The following is a 20479-nucleotide window of genomic DNA, read 5'->3' as shown; positions in this document are numbered from 1 at the left end:
CGTAGACTAGTCAGCTTCCGGGATGTGACTAGAGCAGATCTTGCAGGATCCTCAAGCTTTAGCCATGTGGAGACTGACCAGCTTCCGGTGTGGTCAGAGCAGGGCAGTTGTCCTTCTTACTGGTGGTTGGGTTTTGCCGTAGGACTATTCAGATGGGGCGATCTGGGTCTTGTTGGTTAATCCACTGGTCATCATCGGGAGTTACTGCTGCCGCTGGTTTCAGCTGGCTATGGTGAATCCAAGGTGTGAGACCTGCAACTTTAACAGCAGTGGGAGTAGACATGATTACAATATGGGGCCTATCCTATATGGGTTCTAGAGTGGTTGGATTCCATTTTTTAACTTAAACAAAGTCCTTAGGTTTGAAAGGGTGTACCGGGTCTGTTAGACTTATAGGCATTCTTTTTCATACCTAGCCATGCATCTTTTACATGGCCATACTTAAAGCCTGCATTTGCCTTTTTAGAGTTAGTTCTCTTAGTTTACAGAGATTACCTTTAATCTGACCTATGATGGGGGGTGGCCGGCTGAACAAAATCTCATAGGGTGAATACCCAGTTTGTTTGGTGGGGGTGCACCTGACTTGGAGGAGGACCATGGGCAAGACCTGATCCTACTTTAGATGAGTTTCTTGACAAAATTTCTTCAGTAGCTGTTTGAGTGTTCAGTTCATGCATCCCACTTTACCTGAGCTCTGTGGCCTGTAGGTTGTATGTAATTTCCATTTTATTTTTAATAGTCGAGTTAAGTCTTGAACTATTTCAGCCACAAATGTTGGTTCATTGTTTGATCTTAGAGTTAGAGGCAGTCCAAATCTGAGAATAATGTCTCTTAACACCTTGGTCACCTCTAGTGCCTTCTCCGTCCAGGTGGGGAAGGCCATGACCTACCCTGAAAAGGTGCAAATGAACACCAACATGTACTGATAGCCTCCCTCTCAGGGCAATTCGGTGAAGTCCATAAGCAGTTTTTCACAGGGCATGGCTTTTGTTTTCTGATCTCCCGGGGGCCAAGTAGGCCTTTGTCGTGGATTGTTCTGAGTGCAAGTTAAACACTGTTTGTTTACAAATGGCTTGAGTAATAGCAGTGAGCCATGGCATATAGAAATGATGCCTTAATAATGTCTTTAGTGCTGTTTTTCTCCATGTGAGTTCCTTGGTGGAACTCTTTTACAAATCTGGGGGCCACCATTTCAGGTATGGCTAGCCTCCCATTGGAGAATTTTTACTATCCTTTTTCAACGTAGTTTTTATTTTTCTGGGCAAATTAAGCCCTTTCATTTGGAGTGTAGCTTAGGCTCTCCAGGAGGGGAATCTCCGTGAGGAGAGGCATAGCTAAGGCTTTCTTTTTAGAAGGTGGAGTTGTCATTGCAGCCTGCTTTGCCTCTTTGTCTGCCTTTCTATTTTTTTAGCCTTTAGTGTTCTTGCTTTTTGGTGCCCTTTGCAGTGCATCACTGCCACCTCTTTTGGGGCCTATACAGCATTTAAGAGCCATAGAATTTCTTCCTTGTACTTTATTTCTTTACTTTCAGCAGTTAAAAGTCTTTTCTCTTTGTAAATAGCCTCATGAACACACAAAATGGCAGAAACATATTTGAAATCTTTGTAAATATTTGTCTTTTGGTCTTTTGCTAGCCAGAGACTTCTTGTCAGAGCTATTAGCTCTGCTGCTTTTTTTTTTTTTTTTTTTTTTTTTTTTTTTTTTGAGATGGAGTCTCGCTCTGTCACCCAGGCTGGAGTGCTGTGGTGCCATCTCAGCTCACTGCAAGCTCCACCTCCAGGGTTCACGCCATTCTCCTGCCTCAGCTTCCCGAGTACCTGGGACTACAGGTGCCTGCCACCATGCCCGGCTAATTTTTTGTATTTTTAGTAGAGATGGGGTTTCACCATGTTAGCCAGGATGGTCTTGATCTTCTGACCTCGTGATCCACCTGCCTTGGCCTCCCAAAGTGCTGGGATTACCAGCATGAGCCACAATGCCCAGCTGCCTGTTTTTTTTTTTTTTAATCTGGTATATGATCATACCTTACTGTTTCTTTGTATACCTTGTTATTTTTTGTTGGGAATTTGACCTTTCAGATTATGTGTAATATCAATTCTGGGTACCAGTTTCTCCACCCGCAGAGCTTGCTATTGCTATTTGTTTATTTATCAGTTTATTGGCTGGCTGGATTATTTTAGTAAAGTTTAAACACTCTCCCCCAACCCCCACAGTGCTAATGAAGCCTCTGACATTGCTTCTGAGAAAGACAGTTTTGGGTATGCCTACAGTTATCCTGGGATGACAGTGATATTGGTAAAGGCCACTTCTCTTTCTCTGACCACACCTAGATGTTAAATCTTCACTAATTGCCTGCTGATTGCTCCACTGTTTTCAACAATGTCCTGGGGCATAAATAGCTTTATAATCTAAACCAAAGAAATTGTATTTCCTTTGAAAGAATAGTTTCTGAAGTCAGTGTTTGATATTTATTCTGCTCCTGGACAAGCTCCTGTCAGCTGCCTTTTCCCCTAGCTCTTTCTGAAGCAGCCTCGTTGTCTGGGATAACACCCAGGATTCTTTGTCTCATGGCCATGGAGATCAAGAACACAGACACACGCAGGGTGAGGTTAGAGCAGAAATTTAATAGGTGAAAGGAAAAGAACAGCTCTCTGCTACAGAGAGGAGTCACATATGGGTTGCCATACTGCAGTAAAATGTAAGGTGTTTCATAAATGAGCTAGTGGGGAGGGGGTATCTTATCTACGTAGGGCACAAAAAATTGGATGGGATCAGGTGTGCCATCTGCATAGAGCAGAATCTCTGGCAGCCCCCACCCCACTCTTTTGTCATGCAGGTGGGTTCTTAGCTTGGGCTGCTCCTATGCTGGGTATCTCCTTCCCACTCTGCATGAGTTAAAAAGAGGAGGGGAATTTCCATGCCTGGTCCTAGGTACCTCTTTGCAGCTGCAGGCATCCCCCCACCCCCATGCAAGCTTCCAGCTTTCTTATCTTAGTTTGACCCCAAAAAAGGGAAAGGAAAGTGCTCATTAAGGCCCACTCTTTTTACTGGGACTCATCATATGTATGTGAAGTTTGGCGTTTACCCAGAAAGCACTCCCTCTGTGCAGGAGTTGATTATCTAGGTTTTACAGCCTCATCTTCCAGACTCCAGCTGCATGACTCCTAAACCATAATTTCTAATCTTGTGGCTAATTTGTTAGTCCTACAAAGGCAGTCTAGTCCCCAGGCAAGAAGGAGATTTGTTTTGGGAAAGGACTGTTATCATCTTTGTTTTAAACTATAAACTATAAACTAACTTCCTCCCAAAGTTAGTTCAGCCCACGTCCAGGAAGGAACAAGGACAGCTTAAAGGTTAAAAGCAAGATGAAGTCAGTTAGGTTAGATCTCTTTCACTATCTCAGTCATAATTTTGCAAAGGCAGTTTCAGAAGCTGTGGGGAGAAGGAGACCTGTGCTTTTTTAGATGTAGCAGTCTGGAGTGGAGTCTCCACCATACTGAGCTGGGGTGGTGGGGTCTTGACTACCATAGACTTTTGCTTTCTTTTATCAAATTTTTACAGGTTTTCTTGAATAGATGTTTCTTCATTTGTTCTTTGTTGTTGGAACCATTTCCAGAGACTTTAAATGACTACTTTTTTTTGGTCATTTTCACCAGTTTCATTGGGAAGCAGGTCAGCAAAGCTCCTTATGGTGTCATGAAAGAAGTCAATCTCTTTCTTATAATGTTTTGCAAATTACACTTCTCTAGCCAAAGAAATCACTTCTTTATGCCATATCTAATGGCATCAAGTTCAAGAGTGCAACATCTAAAAACATGCTTGGGCATTAGTTTTCATGGAATGACTTTAAGCCATTGACTCAGTAAGGATGCTGTTGAATGAAAATTACAAAATAACCTTCTTTTTTATGAGCTCTTCTTATAAGTGACTTAAACAATAGTTGTATAAAACTTTTAAAATTGTGAAATATGCACACATTCAGAAAAGCACACAAAATAACAGTATATTGCTCAGTTAACACCTGTGTAACCACTACTCAGATCAATCAACAAAATATTGCCAGTATCCCAGAAGCTTCCAGTTCCCTGATTCAGCTACTACCTCATTCTTTCCCTGCCCCCACCTACTCCCACCCAAATACCCAGTATCCTGACTTCTGCAGTGATCCTGTCCTTGCTTTTGTTTATAGTTCATCACCACATAAGCATGCATTTTTAAACATTATAGTTTAGTTGCCCACCTTTTAAACTTCATATAAATGAAATCATATAATATGTTTCTTTTTGTGTCTGGTTTCTTATGGTAAACATCTTATTTGTCAGATGCATTCATGATTTTTTGTGTAGGTGCAATTTTTTATTTTTTATTTAATTATTTATTTATTCATTCAGCTCACTGCAGCCTCCGCCTCCTAGGTTCAAGCAATCCTCCTACATCAGCCTCCTGAGTAGCTGGGATTTCAGGTGCATGCTCCACCATACCTGGCTAATTTTTGTATTTTTAGTAGAGATGGGGTTTTGCCATGTTGGCCAGGCTGGTCTCAAACTCCTGACCTCAAGTGATCTGACTGCCTTGGCCTCCCAAAGTGCTGGGATTACAGGTGTGAGCCACTGCAACCAGCCTATTTTTTATTTTCTAGAGACAGGGTGTCATTATATTGCCCAAGCTGGTCTCAAATTCCTGGCCTCAAGTTATCCTCCTGCTTTGGCCTCCCAAAGTGCTAGGATTATGGGCATAAGCCACCATTCCCAGGCCATAACTGTGATTTTTAAATAGCTATTTCTATCTATTGTTATTTCAGAAATTGTTATTTCTGATTGAAGTTAGCCTTCCTACTATTGATGTGATATTGATAGATATTATTTCCAGTTTGGGGCTTACATTAGTTTTCTATGGATGCTGTAACAAAGTACCACATATCAGGTGACTTAGAACAATAGAAATGTATTGTTTCAAAGTTCTAGAGGCTAGAAGTCTGAAGTCAAGGTATTAGCAGGACCACATTCTTTCTGAAGCCTGTAGGGGAATCTTTCCTTGACTCTTTCTAGCTTCTGGTGGTTTGCTGGCAATGCTTGGTGTTCCTTGGCTGCTAGCTGCATAACTCAAATCTCTTCCATCCTTGTTACATGTATTCTGCCTGTGTGGCTTTACATCATCTTCCCTCTGTGTGTGCCTGTGTACACATTTTCACTTTTTATAAGGACACTAGTCATATCGGACTGGGGTCTACCCTAATGGCCTCATCTTAACTTGGTTAGATTTGCAAACATCCCATTTCCAAATAAGATCACATTCTGAAATACCAGGGAATAAGATTTCATCATATCTTCTTTTTGGGGGGCGTACAATTCAACCCATAAGAGAGCTATTATGAATCATGTCCCTATAAGCATTCTTGGTGCACACATGCACGCATTTTTATTGGATTTATACCTAAGATTGGAATTGGTAGGTCATAGGATATGTGTATCTTCAACTGTTGTAAATAATGCCAAACAGTTTTCTAAAGTGATTGGATCACTTAGTCTCACCAGCAGCGTATAAGTGTTCCCTTCTTCCATATCCTTTCCAACACTTAATATTGTTAGTCTTTTAAGTTTTAGCCATTCTGATGGGTTTATAGTGATATTTTATCATGGCTTTAATGTGTATTTCCCTAGTTATTAGTGAAGTTGAGCACGTATTCTTTCACTTTTTGACCATTTAGACTTCCTCTTTCAAAAATTGTCTGCTGATATTCCCTGCCCATCCTTCTACTGATTATCTGTCTTTTTCATATTGGTATGTAGAAGGTCTTTATTTAGTTTAGACATGTATGCCTCCTGGGAATCAAGTCTCAATGAGTCTCTAATGTTTCTACCCATCTTCTGAGTGAAGGCATTGACAGCTTTTGTTCTGGACTAACCTTCCTTGGCTTTTTGTATAGCAAAATATCTTGTAAGATACTGTCCCTTTTTGGAGTGAGGATAGATTTCTCTGCTGTCAGGAAAATAATGTCTCCCTCCAGGACAGGTTTGCTAGCAGTTCCTTTAAAAGATTGGGTTTCCAAAGCATGAGGTTCCTCGATTGTAATGCATGCCCCCTGCTTGCACAGCACCCACCCAGGCCACCCTGCATCACCACTTAAAGTCATGGGGTCAAGGAGAACTATGTCTTAAAGCTCCTGCTTACTTGAGATCTAAACACCCTATATTTTACTTTTAATTTTTTGTTAGAATTTTATAACTTTCCTCACAAAAGTAATACATTTTTATTACTGACAATTCAGAAACTATGGATGAGCAAAAGGAATCTTCCTGTTTTGTTCATTTTGAGACTACAGAATGGCATAGAGAAAAATGTATCAAAACCTGCTGATTCAAATAAATTATTTTCAGAATGAACACCCAGGGTTAGGACAGACTTAACAAACCTATAAATTGTAATACTATCTAGAGAAAATCAGTAACTCTGAGACACTGCCAGATAATGTTCTCAAATGCCTTTGGGATCATCAAAGACAAGTTAAATAAAGTGAGATATTGATCTGGATTTCAGAATATATCAAATCCATTGAAAAGTCAGAGGTTCTCTATTGTATATGGCTATGCAACTGAACTAAAGACATCATTCTCCAGTTATTCTTGATAAGAAAGAGTTTACATATTACTATGGGAAAGGAAAGGGGCAATTGCTGGCAGATATATAGAAAAGGATTACCCAGGAATAATTCCATCTGAGTGAAAGGGCTCAGGGAAGAGGAAGTTGCCCCTTTGTTACCAAGAGGTGAATGTAATTTGCAGGTTGAGTGCTATAATCAAGTACAAATGACTCAACTACGAATCAATCCCTCCTGTTTTCTACACACACATACACACACACACACACACACACACACACACACACACTTCTCCCATTCCAAGGCCTGCTTATCTACTTTTGTCTGTGACAGGTTGGTTATCCAAAGAAGCAGATTCTGAGATGGAGACTAGTGTGCAGGAAGTTTCTTTGAAAGTACTTTTGCAATCAACACCTGGGAAAGGAGGGGAAGGGAAGAAAGCAGGACTGAGCAGAGGGAGAGCTGCACTGTAGTCTCAACAGGAACTTCAGCTGATCCTATCCTTCAGAGCAATTCCAAGTTGCAATGAGGAGCTGGGACTTTATACCTTCATGTTTGTTGATCATGCGATGCAGGCCACCCTTTGAAGGAGGCAAGAGAGGCAGTCCCCAAAGGGACTGAGAGCTAAGCAATGCCTTCTGGTGGCTCTCCCAGAAGCTGGAATAATAAATTCTTTATTTCTGAACATCATAGCGTCTACCACTCTGTCTTTTAGTTAACAGAAGTCATTAACTTATTGGGTTAACTTCTATTAACGAAAAGACAGAGTGCAGTCAAATTTCATGTACGGTTTGTGTTTTTGAATCTCATTTAAGGCATCGTATTTCCTTGTACTAAAGTCATGAAGATTTTCTTTTATATGATTGTTTGAAAGCTTTATTTTCATTATTATGTCTTGTCTATATTTGATACTTCGCATTTAAAAAATAAATTATTGAATATTTTATGTCACCATTATTCCTTTTTTTTTTTTTTCTGTTGAGATGGAGTCTCACTCTGTCACCCGGGCTGGAGTGCAGTGGGGTGATCTTAGCTCACTGCAACCTCCGTCTCCCAGGTTCAAGGAATTCTCCTGCCTCAGCCTCCTGAGTAGCTGGGATTACAGGGATGTGCCACCATGCCCAGCTAATTTTTGTATTTTTAGTAGAGATGGGGTTTCACCATGTTGGCCAGGCTGGTCTCGAACTCCTGATATCGTGATCTGCCCGTCTCAGCCTCCCAAAGTGCTGGGATTACAGGCATGAGCCACCGTGCCCAGCATCACCATTATTCTTAAAGAATATCTTCACTGGATGTGAAATTCTATTTTGGCATTATTTTCTCTTAGTTCTTTAAAGCTATCATTCATTTTTTACTGGCTTTTACTATTCCTATTGGGAAGTCTGATTTCACTTTAATTGCTGCTTGTTTGAAGATAATGTCTTTTCTAAAATCTGGCTTTAAAATTTCACTTTCTTAATCTGAAAAAACATTTGGTTTCCACCAGTTTTTGGTATGCATAGGTGTCAGGCTTTTAAAATTCTACTTGGGATTGTAGGACTGCTTCCATTTGTCTTTTTATGTCTTTCCTCAGTGCAGGAACATTCTCAGTCATTGTATTTCCTAATATTGATTCTGCCTCATTGTTTCTCTATTCTCCTTTTAAGGCTCTTAAAAACATATGTTAGACTCTATCATCTTATGCTGTATGCCTCTTACTCTCTCTATTATATTTTTATTTTTCTTCTTTTGTCCCTCCACACTTTATTCATGATATTTTCTTCTTGCCTATCATCCAGTTCACTAATTCTTTAGCTTTGTCCACTTTATTGAAAATCTCATCCATAGAGTTGTTAATTTTAATTATTTTACTTTTTAGTTTCAAATTTTCTATTTAGTGCCTTTCAAATATGCTCTTTTAAAAAATTATGATTTCCAGTTCTCTGCCAAAATTATCAAGATCTTTCTTTCTCTCTCTCTCTCTCTCTTTCTTTCTTTCTTTCAGAGACAGAATCTTGCTCTATCACCCAGGCTGGAGCGCCTGGCGTAGTACGATCTCGACTCACTGCAACCTCTGCCTCTTTGGTTCAAGTAATTCTCCTGTCTCAGCCTCCAGAGTAGCTGGGATTACAGGTGCATGCTACCACTCCTGGTTAATTTTTGTATTTTTAGTAGAGATGGGGTTTCACCATATTGGCCAAGCTGGTCTCGAACTCCTGACCTCAGGTGATCCAGCTGCCTTGGTCTCCCAAAGTGCTGGGATTACAGCCATGAGCCACTGCACCTGGCCAAGTTTTTTCTTTATCTAGGTGAACATAGAAAGCATAATTATTTATTTTAATTTGTTTTTTAGGGTTTTTGTTTGTTTGAGACAGAGTCTTGCTCTGACACCAGGCTGGAGTGCAGTGGCATGATCTCGGCTCACTGTAACCTCTGCCTCCTGGGTTCAAGCGATTCCCCTGCCTCAGCCTCCTGAGTAGCTGGGACTACAGGTGCGTGCCACCACACCTGGCTAATTTTTTGTATTTTTAGTAAAGACGGGGTTTCACCATGTTGGCCAGGATGGTCTCGATCTCCTGACCTCGTGATCCACCTGCCTCAGCCTCCCAAAGGTTTGTTTGTTTTGAGATAGGAGCTTGCTATGTTGCCTAGGCTAGAGTGTAATGAGTGGCTATTCACAGGTGTGATCCAACTACTGAGCATGAAAATTTTGACAGCCTTCATTTCCAACTTGGCCAGTTCATTTCTCCTTAGCATAGTTGTTTTTAAAGCCTAATCTTGACCCTTCTGTATCTGTTGCTCCTGTAGTTCTGCCCCTTCTGTTTTTTGCCTCTGGTCTTTCTTGTGGATGGTGTCATGTCTCTTCATGTGCCTGGCTATTTTTACCATGTGCCAAAAACACAATAAAAGTTTTCAAAAATAATCAGAAAACTGTAGTAATGATTGATGAATAGAATGGTATTATCTTCCTCTAGAGAGGATTAATATTTGATTCTGTCTGGTTCCTGGGGGAATGATAGCAACCTGAGATTGCCTCAAACCAATTTCTAAGGATTGAGAAAACTGGAAGTTAGGTGCCAGTTCCTTCAAGGGCTGCCCTATGTCTGATTTACACTAATCTTAAGGTATAGCTCTAAGGGACCCATCCTAAGACAGAAGAGATTTGCCAGCATCCATTTTTGGAAAGTACTGAGGTCCAATTTTAATCTCCTACCCCTGTGAGTCAGTCAAAAATGCTACTGAGATTCTCAGGCTTGCAGAAGCTTTGTCTGAAATTGGCAATATCTCCAGGGGAAAAACAGACCCAAATGCTGGATTTATGTCTTTTCCAAGATTTTATAATTATCCATTAACTTTCAAGTAATTGGATACATATATATTTTTAATTTTTGTCCAGCTTTTTCTCTCTCCACAGTAGAATGGTTAGTCCAACATACCTCATTTGGTACTACCAAAGTTAAAAGTCAAGGTTCATTTTGCTCACAAAAAAAGTGTCATTTGACTAAACGAAAAGAGCTAGACACTAGAGGTCCCATATTGTATGATTCCATTTATATGAAATATCCAGAATAGTCAAATCCATAGAGACAGAAAGCAGATTAGTGCTTGGAGCGGGATGGAGGGAGAAGGAATAGAGCATGACCACTTAATGGATTTCCATTTGGGGTGATGAAGAAGTTCTGGAACTAGATAGTGGTGATATCTGCACAACATTGTGAATGTACTAAAAGCTCCTGAACTATACACTTTAAAATGATTAACTGGCAAGTTTTACCTTCATTTAAAACAAAGGATTCTAACAGTAGGAGGTTTCAGGATTGGCCTAGCAACTCAATGATATGAGAGCTTTGGGTTGATACCTGTTACTGATATGGTTGAGTTTAATTCTACCATCTTGCATTTTGTTTTCTATTTGCTATCCCCATTTCCTGGTTTTTTGTTTTGTTTTGTTTTTTGTTTTTTTTTGTTTTTGGCTTGTTTTATATTAGTCAACTATCATTCTAATTTCTTTTTCTTCCATTAGTTTGTATTTATATGTACTTGTACTTTTTTTTTTACTGGTTATCCTAGAAATTTCAATACTCATCTCTAACCTATTGTGATTAATCTTAAGTTAGGATTTAAATATTTGTCAAGTAATGTAAGAACCATAAAAATGTTTAACTCTGTTTACACCTCCATTTATCCCCTCTTGTCTTTGTGCTGTTGCTTTATATACTTTTATTAAATGTAAATGCACTAAACAGTACAATTAAGAGGCAAAGATTGTTATACTGGATTTTAAAAATACAAGACACCTAGGCATGGTGGCTCACACCTGTAATCCCAGCACTTTGGGAGGCCAAGGTGTGCAGATCACTTGAGCCCAGGAGTTTGAGACCAGCCTGGGCAACATGAGGAGACTCCGTCTCTACAAAAATACAATAATTAGCTGGGTGTTGTGGAACTTGGCTGTAGTCCCAGCCACTCTGGAGGCTGAGATGGGCGGATCACTTGAGCCTAGGAGGTTGAGGCTGGGTGAGCTGAGATGGTGCCACTGCTCTCCAGGGTAGGTGACAGAATGAGACCCTGTCTCAAAAAAATGAAATAAAATAAAACAATTAAAAATAAATAAATAAAAATACAAAAGGTGGTACTCTTTGGCTTCTGCTTAAAATGAACAAACTCTCTCCAAGTGTAGGTACTGCTTAGAGACAGTTATGGCAATGTGTGCAGGGACATAATACCCCTGGAATATTATGTGAATGTGAAATTCTATATGCTGGGTCATGGAGTCCCTTCTTGCTCTCCCACATCCCCCACCAAGCTCAAGAGCTGGTTCAATAGGAGTGCACCCTGGCTTGATGTGCTTGGGAAGATGCCCATAGCAGAGCTACTTACACCCTGAGAAGAGACCTCCAGAGTCCAAAAATTTCAAGAAATATACCAATTTCTGAAGGATGGCAGCCTTCAAAAGATCTAAGAAGTAACCTTAGACATTTAGAATCAGAACTTCCATTTCTAAGTATGCTTACTGACATCAATGTAAGAAATTACAGTCTCCTTGGTGTCCATGGGGAATTGGTTCTAGAACCCCTGGAAGTACAGGAGGATGCTCAAGTCTCTAATATAAAATGGCTTAGTATTTTCACATACTTCTTTATACTTTATCTCTAGATTACCTACATTACCTAATACAAGGTATTTGCTATGTAAGTAGTTATTATACTATATTTTTGACTTTGTATTTTTTAAAAAAATAAAAAATACAAAAAATATTTTCAGTGGTTGGTTGAATCCATGAATGTGGAATTGCTGATACAGACTGTATTCCAAGAAAACAGAGGCCTTAACCACTGAGATGACAGAAAAGAGTACAAAGGTTGTACAAAAACACAGATTATCAGGAAATTGCCACGTGGTTAGATTTCAACTTGTATTTCAGATTCTGGAAATTAAGAATGAGGAATTTGTCTTTTGTTATTGCTGATCTCAACATAATAATGGAGCTCACAGAATATTCAGAATTAAGTGAATTTATGTCTAGAGCAGAAGAAAAAAGAGACCTTTTTATGTTTTTCAGAAGCCTACACTTTTTTGAGGGATGGTATAAATATCATAAGCACATATTAAAACATTTTAAGAGAAAGCCATTTGGATGTTTTCTCAAAATGATTGGATTCAAGGCCATTAGCCTTGAAGAGTGTGTCCTCTGTAGTTGAAATTACATTCTTAAACCAGAAAATAAAAGATAAAAATTATTTTGAAATCTGAAATCAACCTTTTTATGCTCTATAATGGAATCCCACAGAATATTTTACCTAAAAATGATTTTGTCTTTGTGGCAATAAAATCCTCTCTCTCTCTGTGAGAAAAGAAGAGCCCAAACTAAATTCTGCTTACAAAAGAATATTTAAATAACATTAAAATATAATAATAATATAATATTAATATATAATATATTATAATATTTAAATATAGGAGAGTTGTTTGGTTTAAAGTGAAAGAACATGGAAATACACAACATATACACTAATCAAAAGAAAAACCAGTGTGGCTATATTAATGCTAAGCATAGTAGATACTAAGACAAGAAGTATTACTGGAGAGAAAGAGGCATTTCATAATGCTAAAAGAGTCAATTCAATAAAAAGTCATAACAATACTATTTATGCATTCACCTAATAACGTAGCTTCAAGATATATACTGCAAAAATTTACATAATTAAAATGAAAAATAGACAAACTTCCAATCATAGTTAAATATTTTAACATACAGGTTGAATATCCCTTATCCTAAATGCTTGGGATCAGAAGTGTTTCAGATTTTGGTTTTTTGTTTTGTTTTGTTTTGTTTTTTAGATTTTGGAATATTTGTGTATACATAATGAGATATTTTGGGGATGGGAGCCAGGTCTAAACACAGAATTCATTTATGTTTTATATATACCTTATACACATAGCCTGAAGGTAGTTGTATTAGTCAGGGTTTTCTAGAGGGACAGAACTAATGGAATATATATATATATGAGTTTATTAAGTATTAACTCACATGATCCCAAGGTCCCACAGTAGGCCATCTGCAGGCTGAGGAGCAAGGAGAGCCAGTCTGAGTTCCAAAACTGAAGAACTTGAGTCTGATGTTCAAGGGCAGGAGGCATCCAGCACGGAAGAAAAATGTAGTTTGGGAGGCTAGGCCAGTCTCTCTTTTCACATTTTTCTGCCTGCTTATATTCTAGCCATGCTGGCAGCTGTTAGATGGTGCCCACCCAGGTTAAGGGTGGGTCTGCCTTTCCCAGCCCACTGACTCAAATGTTAATATCTTTTGGCAACACCCTCACAGACACACCCAGGATCAATACTTTGTGTCCTTCAATCCAATCAAGTTGACACTCAGTATTAACCATCACGGTAGTTTTATAAATTTAATTTAACTTATTTATTGAGACTGAGTCTCATTCTGTTGCCCAAGCTGAAGAGCAGGGGCGTGATCTCTGCTCAGGGCAACCTCTGCCTCCTGGGTTTAAGTGATTCTCCTGCCTCAGCCTCCCAAGTAGCCAGGACTATAGGCACAAGTCACCATACCTGGCTAATTTTTGTATTTTTATTTTTTCAAGACAATTAAATCGTTTATTAATTACACACGATAATGGATGATACACAAGCTTCATTCCCATCTATAATTTTACCTGGTACCGTTATTCAATTTAGATATATTGCATAGGATGTGCCAACAATCATATTTATAACCAATAATTACATGATTTTGCTTGGGTAATCTCTTTCAATGGTGAACTTCAGGTCACAACAATAACCATCAGTTCAACTACACCAAGGTTTCTGAAGACAATGTCTTCTCCACCCAAGCAGTTTGTATATAAATTCCAAATAGAACCTTGCATCAGCTTGAAAGAATTCTAACTTCACACTGCTGGGGGAAATTTACCAAGATGGCTTCAGAGTAGACTAACCTTACACAGCACATTAGAAAAAAAAAAGACATTTATTCAGCATCATGATCAGACTATTACATTTAGCAATCAACAGCATGCATAGGTGCAAAAAAAAAATCTACATTAAGACCCTTTGTTAGAATGCTTTACACTTTCCACAGAACAGAAACTAAAATAACCGTTAATACAATTAGTCACAAATACAGTCCTCAAGATTTTTGCTCATACACATGAGTATTTGTCTAAAACATATCTTCTCTTGAGATGGCTCTCTTTGGTTCCACAGTTCTTCCATCCACCTTGCATGGCCTTGCATTCATGGCTGCATCCACCTCCTCCACAGTGGCATATGTCACAAACCCAAAGCCCCTGGAGCGCTTGGTGTTTGGATCTCTCATTACCATGCAGTTCGTGAGCGTTCCCCATTGCTCAAAATGGCTCCTCAGGCTCTCATCAGTTGTTTCAAAGCTCAACACTCCAATGAAGAGCTTCCTCAGCTGTTCAGGCTTTTTAGGAGACTCTGACTTAGACAGGACGGCAGTGAGAAGAGAGACTCTAACAGTGCTTCTTCGGTGGCATTTACAGGCAGAAAGGTTAATTTTTGTATTTTTAGTAGAGATGGAATTTCACCATATTGGCCAGGCTGGTCTTGAACTCCTGACCTCAAGTGATCTGCCCGCCTCAGTCTCCCAAAGTGCTGGGATTACAGGGGTGAGCTACTGTGCCCAGCCAAAATTTTTAATAATTTTGTGCATGCAACAAAGTTTGTGTGTGTTGAATCATCAGAAAGCAAAGATGTCACTGTTTCAGCCACCTATGTAGAATATTTGTGGTTGTTTGGCACCATCATCTTTCCTGACTCTGAACTTATCTGAAGTATGCCATATATCTTGTTGCCAACACTTGGAACACAACGACTAAAGACATAGTTGTGCATGCCTGGCACAACCTCTGCCCTGTGATTTTGTCTACTGATGATGTTGAACTAGGGGTAACTTTGAAGGATTCTGTATGTCAAGTGAAAAAAAAAAAGTCTGACCTCCTTACATATACAAAAAATATACTTCCAGAGTCTACAGTAGGCTGAAAGAAGTGGATATTGAAGTTTTTGACATCAATAATGAGGCTGTTATTCATTGACTGATGATGAAACAGCTGAAATGGTTCTGAATCAAGGTGATTCAGATATTGAGTAAATCATTGATACTACTGATAAGCAATCATTTTCTTACACTTACTCACACGTAAGTACTTAAAAGTAAAAAATATGACGCACCATTAATAGTGAAAAAACAACGTGTTCATGGTAACTAAGCAGCAGTAGCATCAGCAGAATACCTGTATCAGCTGTTAATAACAACAACCAATAACGGTAAGTTTTCAGTCTCTACTTATGATACTGAGTTTTGATTGAAAGGTTACTGTCCACTATATATTTTTTATTTTTTTCCTGTAGTTACATACCAATATATTTTATTTTATTTTTATTTTTTATTTCTTACATGAGAAGAAACATCAGACACGGTTGAGGGATCAGGAAGTGGGTCCTCCAGGGAAGATGAGGCATTGTGTTTGATGGCTTTTAAACATCTCTTCTAGAGGCATCTGCCTCATCAACAATGGTTTTTGTCTAGAAGTCTCTGATTTTATATAAGCTGACATAATTTCTTGTTCTGTTATGAATGCATGCTGCTGTAGGCCTTCCATAAGCCTGTCAAATATTTTCACCATGTCATCTACAGGCACTTTTTATGCAGTATTAATAGCATCATCTTCATTGTCACTATAATCACAATCACCTTGATTCAGAATCACTCCAGCTATTTCACCATCAGTCAATGAATAGACAACTGGAGCCTCATCATTGATGTCAAAACTTCAATATCCACTTCTTCCAGCCTACTGACAGTCTCTGAAGGTATATTTTTGCATATGTAAGGAGGTCAGACATCTTTTTTTTTCACTTGGCATACAGAATCCTTTAAAGTTACCACTTGTTCAACATCATCAATAAACACAATCACAGGCTTGATGTTGTGCCAGGCATGCACAACTATGTCTTTAGTCGTTGTGTTCCAAGTGTATATGGCATCCTTCATGCTGAACTTTTTTTGGAAACCTTTCACACCCACACCTTTGCTCACTGCTACTAGCATGCCATTCAAGAAAATGTTTTTATATTTAGTCTTCATTGATCCTCACAAAATGTAGTCTACGCTGGAGGAACGGGAGGAGTGCTGCTGGCAGGATGATGACTTTTCACAGCTCTCCCTAGGCATTTGTCTTCCTAGGTAGATGAAGATTTGGCTGCAACTTTTCTGAAATATTTCTGAGAGGTGTTTCTTGAACTTCTCCCCAACAAAAGCATAGATAACAGGGTTCACACAGCAGTGAGTAAAGGAAATGATTTCTGTGACATGGGTGGCATAAGTCAGCTGCTGGCTTATGCTACATCCATCCAAGATGTGCATACTGTGCAAGGAAGTGAGGAAAAGAACCACATTGAATGGGACCCAGAAAAGTAAAGATGCAATGACCACAATGAGCACCAACCTGATGGCCTTGGTCTTGTTGTGGTTTTGACACCTCTTCAGCTGGTGCAGGATTTTAATGTAGCAGAACATAAAGATGGTGAATGGGATCAACAAGCCTAAAATGTTCACTTCGAAGTTGGTGAAGATCTTCCACTTCAAAGTCTGCTGATTGTAAAATGAATAACACTGTAGAACACCATCTTCAGAGGCCACTTGGTAAAACACTAGCAATGGGATGGTAGCCATAATGGCGGTTAGCCATACTGCCAGGCACAGCGTTGTGCCCATCCTGATCGTCCTCACCTTTAGGGCATACACGGCATGGACAACAGCCAGGTACCTGTCCACACTCATGAGGGTGATGAAAAACATGCTGCTGTAGAAGCCAATGTAATAAAAGCCAGACACCACTTTGCACATTACAGTCCCAAACACCCACTGATCCAGCAGATAGTAGGTCTGAAAGGGGAAGGAGAAGACAAAAAGCAGGTCAGACAGGGCCAGGTTCAAGAGGTATACATCTGTGATGCTCCTCAGCTTCTTGCAGACCACAAGGACCAGGATGACCAGGCTGTTTCCCAGAAGACTGAATACAAACAGGAGGCAATAAAAGACAGCAAGGAGCAACTTGCCATTTGTCTGAATAAGTTCCGCATCACAGGGGCTTGAGAAGATATCAGGGTAGTAGTAGTCGGTCACTGTTGTCACACTGGGGTCAAGTGTATAATCCATCAAGGCAGCGGGACCTGGTCACAGAGACACATAAAAGACATTCACTCCTTAAAAACATTTTTATTTTTTAAAAATTAGGGGGATGTTATGGACTGAACTGTGTCCTCCCCAAATTCACGTGTTGAAGTGCTCAACCTCCGGTGTGGGTGTGACTATTTGGAGTGGGTGAGACTATTTGGGCCTTTAAAGATGTAATTAAGGTTAAATGATAGGCCGGGAGCTGTGGCTCATGCCTGTAATCCTAGCACTTTGGGAGGCCAAGGTGGGCAGATCACCTGAGGTCAGGGGTTCAAGACCAGCCTTGCCAATATGGCGAAACCCCGTCTCTACTAAAAATACAAAAATTAGCCGTGCATGGTGGGTGCATGCCTGTAATCCTAGCTACTCAGGAGGCTGAGGCAGGAGAATCACTTGAACCGAAGAGGTGGAGGTTGCTGTGAGCCGAGATCACACCACTGCACTCCATCCTGGGTGACAGAGTGAGATTCTGTCTCAAAAAAAAAAAAAAAAAAAAAAATTAAAATTAAAAAAAAAGTTAAATGAGGTTATAAAGGCAGGGCCCTGGCTCTCACAGTGACTCACACCTGTAATCCCAGCACTTTGGGAGGCCAAGGTAGGCGGATCACTTGAGGCCAGGAGTTCGAGACAAGCCTGGCCAACAGTGCAAAACCCCGTCTCTACTAAAATTACAAAAATTAGCCAGGCATGGTGCCACATGCCTGTAATCCAAGCTACCTCGGGAGGCTGAGGCACGACAATTTCTTGAACTCAGGAAGCGGGGGTTGCAATGAGTCAAGATCACGCCACTGTACTCCAGCCTGGGTGACAGAGTGAGACTCTGTCTCAAAAAAAAGAAAACAGAAACAAAACCAAAAAAGGCAGGGCCCTAATCTGATAGAACTAGTGTCCTTAACAGAAGAGAAAGAGACACAAGAAATTTTGCTCCCCTTGTGCATGGAGTAAAGACCATGTGAGGACACAGCAAGAAGGCTGAAATCAGCAAGCCAGGTAGAGAAGCCTCACCAGAAATCAACCGCATTGGCAGCTTGGTCTTGGACTTCCAGCCTTTAGAAGTATGTTAAACAACACTTTCTGTTGTTTAAGCCACTCAGTCTATTGTATTTTGTTATGTAAACTAAAGGGAGTCAGCTGAGATGAGAAAAGCCAAAACTTACAAAGAAAATGTAAATACCCATAGTTCCATCACCTAGAATTAGCAGCTGCTAACATATTCTCACAATGCTTTGGGTTATTTTTTTTTCCTTCCTTCCTTCTTTTTTTCTCCCTTCTTTTCTCCCTCCCTCATTCCTTCTCTTCCTTCCATCCCTCTTTCTTTTTTTATTTCTGATGCAATAGAGATGAAGCTAACATTCCCTTTAACTACACAACTTATCCCCATTACAGAAACAACAACTAAAACCAATTTGGTATGTATCATTCCAAACAATTTCCCCCTGTACTTTTACATATTTATATATATTCATAAACAATATATATTTTTGTGTGTTTTAACTTACATAAATGATATATTGTTTTAACTTACATAAATGATATATTGTTTTTCCCTTTGTATTTTGCTTATTGTTTTAGAGATATATCTGCATGATATTCATCAGTTTATTCTTTTAATTGCTTTCCTAAGCACCAGAAAAAAAATAACTTTATAAATGCAATAGAAAAATGATCCCAATTATACTAGCAATGAAAATTACTAGCATTACTAGGAATAAACCTAATAAAAATGCAATTCAGTTACATAAAAATTATAAAACTTGACAATTCTTCTCAAATTGATATATACATTCAATGCAATTTCAATCCACACATATTTTTCCAAGGCATTTGTTTGCTTTACATTCAGACACCCCTCTCCACTCTGCTACTTTTCTATGATTTGAAAGCACAAGCAAGCAAGCAATTTATTTATTTATTTTTTTAGAGACAGGGTCTCACTATGTTGCCCAAGCTGGAGTGCAGTAGTTATACACAGGTGTGATCTCAGACAAAGCCCTGACTTCTGGGCGCAAGCAATCCTTCTGCCCCAGGCTCTTGAGTAGCTGGGACTAGAGGCACCGACCAGCAACTTCTTTAGTCATATGAAAGTTTGCTTGCTGGCTTCTTTCCTTAAGAACAGCACCCAGGTGTCCTTCAGTTACCTGATAGAAGCCCTGTACCCAGCACAAGGACAGATCTTCCCAGATGCCTGGTATTATAAAGGATCTTCTCTTATCTACCTTCCCACTCTTGTAGGAGTTTTCACTCTCTCCTAAAGGCCTGCAGAGAAAATGGCACGGTTTGCTCTCCTCAGCCAGAGCATGGGCAGCCACTAAGACGCATGCATGTTTGTGGGCTCTGAGGAAATGCAAAGATTTAAAAAAAAATTTTACTTCTTGTGCTAGACCTCTGAAATTTTGGTCTTCCCTTTGCCTATCCTCTAAAGATATAAAAATGCCCCTGCCTACTCATGCCCTTCTTCCCCAAGGATGCTTATAGCACATACCTTAGTGACAGCCTTTGTTCTGGAGGTTTCAGTGTTGCCAATTCCTTCTTCGCAAAGCCTGTATCCTCATGTGTGAGTGCAGCTCAATGAGCAGCAGCCCCTCTGGAGGTGTCCTCCCACTACAAACAGCAGATGGAGAGAAGGCAGTCTCTTGAGGGCTCCACCCTCACACCTAGTCACCTAAAGGCTTCAGGGAGGCAATGAGGGTTAAATGAGATCATAAGGCTGAGGCTCTAATTCAATAGGACTGGTGTCTCCTAGGTAGAGAAATACACACCAGAGCTCACTCTCTTGCCTCCAGGTGCTCAGAGGAAAGGCCATGTGAGGACACAGGGAGAAGGTGGCCACCTGCAAGTAAGGTAAATAGGCATCACCAGAAACCAGACTTGTGGGCACCTTGGTCTTCTAGCCTCCAGAACTGTGGGAAAACAAATTTCTGTTGTTTAAGCTGCTCAGCCTGTAGTATTTTGTTATGGAAGTCCTAGCAGACTAATACAGGGGTTAATGGGAATTTTCTGTGTTGTCTACCTAGATTTTCTGTAAACTTAAAACCTCTAAAAAATAGTCTATTAAAATTTTTAATTGAAATCAGTATTAAAATGAAATCATAATTCCATTATTATTTTGAAGTTGTACAATTTATACCAGGACTGGCTTTCCTCCATGGTATGTAGCATACACAAATGTGTGTGTATGTTGTATG

The 20479-nt window shown here is 39.7% G+C and overlaps 1 protein-coding gene across 1 annotated transcript; it reads right to left on the bottom strand.

Moving 5' to 3' along the window:
- Positions 1-13723: 13723 nt before the first annotated feature.
- On the bottom strand, positions 13724-19929 carry CCR8 (C-C motif chemokine receptor 8). Its single transcript, XM_004033888.5, has 2 exons — positions 19777-19929; positions 13724-17290 (listed from the first exon to the last, which is right to left on the bottom strand). Exon 2 carries the CDS (start codon positions 17274-17276, stop codon positions 16209-16211), a length of 1068 nt encoding a protein of 355 aa, XP_004033936.1. The 5' UTR covers positions 17277-17290; positions 19777-19929; the 3' UTR covers positions 13724-16208.
- Between the last annotated feature and the right edge of the window lie 550 nt (positions 19930-20479).

The sequence above is a fragment of the Gorilla gorilla genome, chromosome 2 (genome assembly GCF_029281585.2).
Source record: "Gorilla gorilla gorilla isolate KB3781 chromosome 2, NHGRI_mGorGor1-v2.1_pri, whole genome shotgun sequence".
Classification (NCBI taxonomy): Eukaryota; Metazoa; Chordata; class Mammalia; order Primates; family Hominidae; genus Gorilla; species Gorilla gorilla.
Note: the sequence above shows the minus strand (reverse complement) of the source record. Positions and strands in the feature narration are given on the sequence as shown.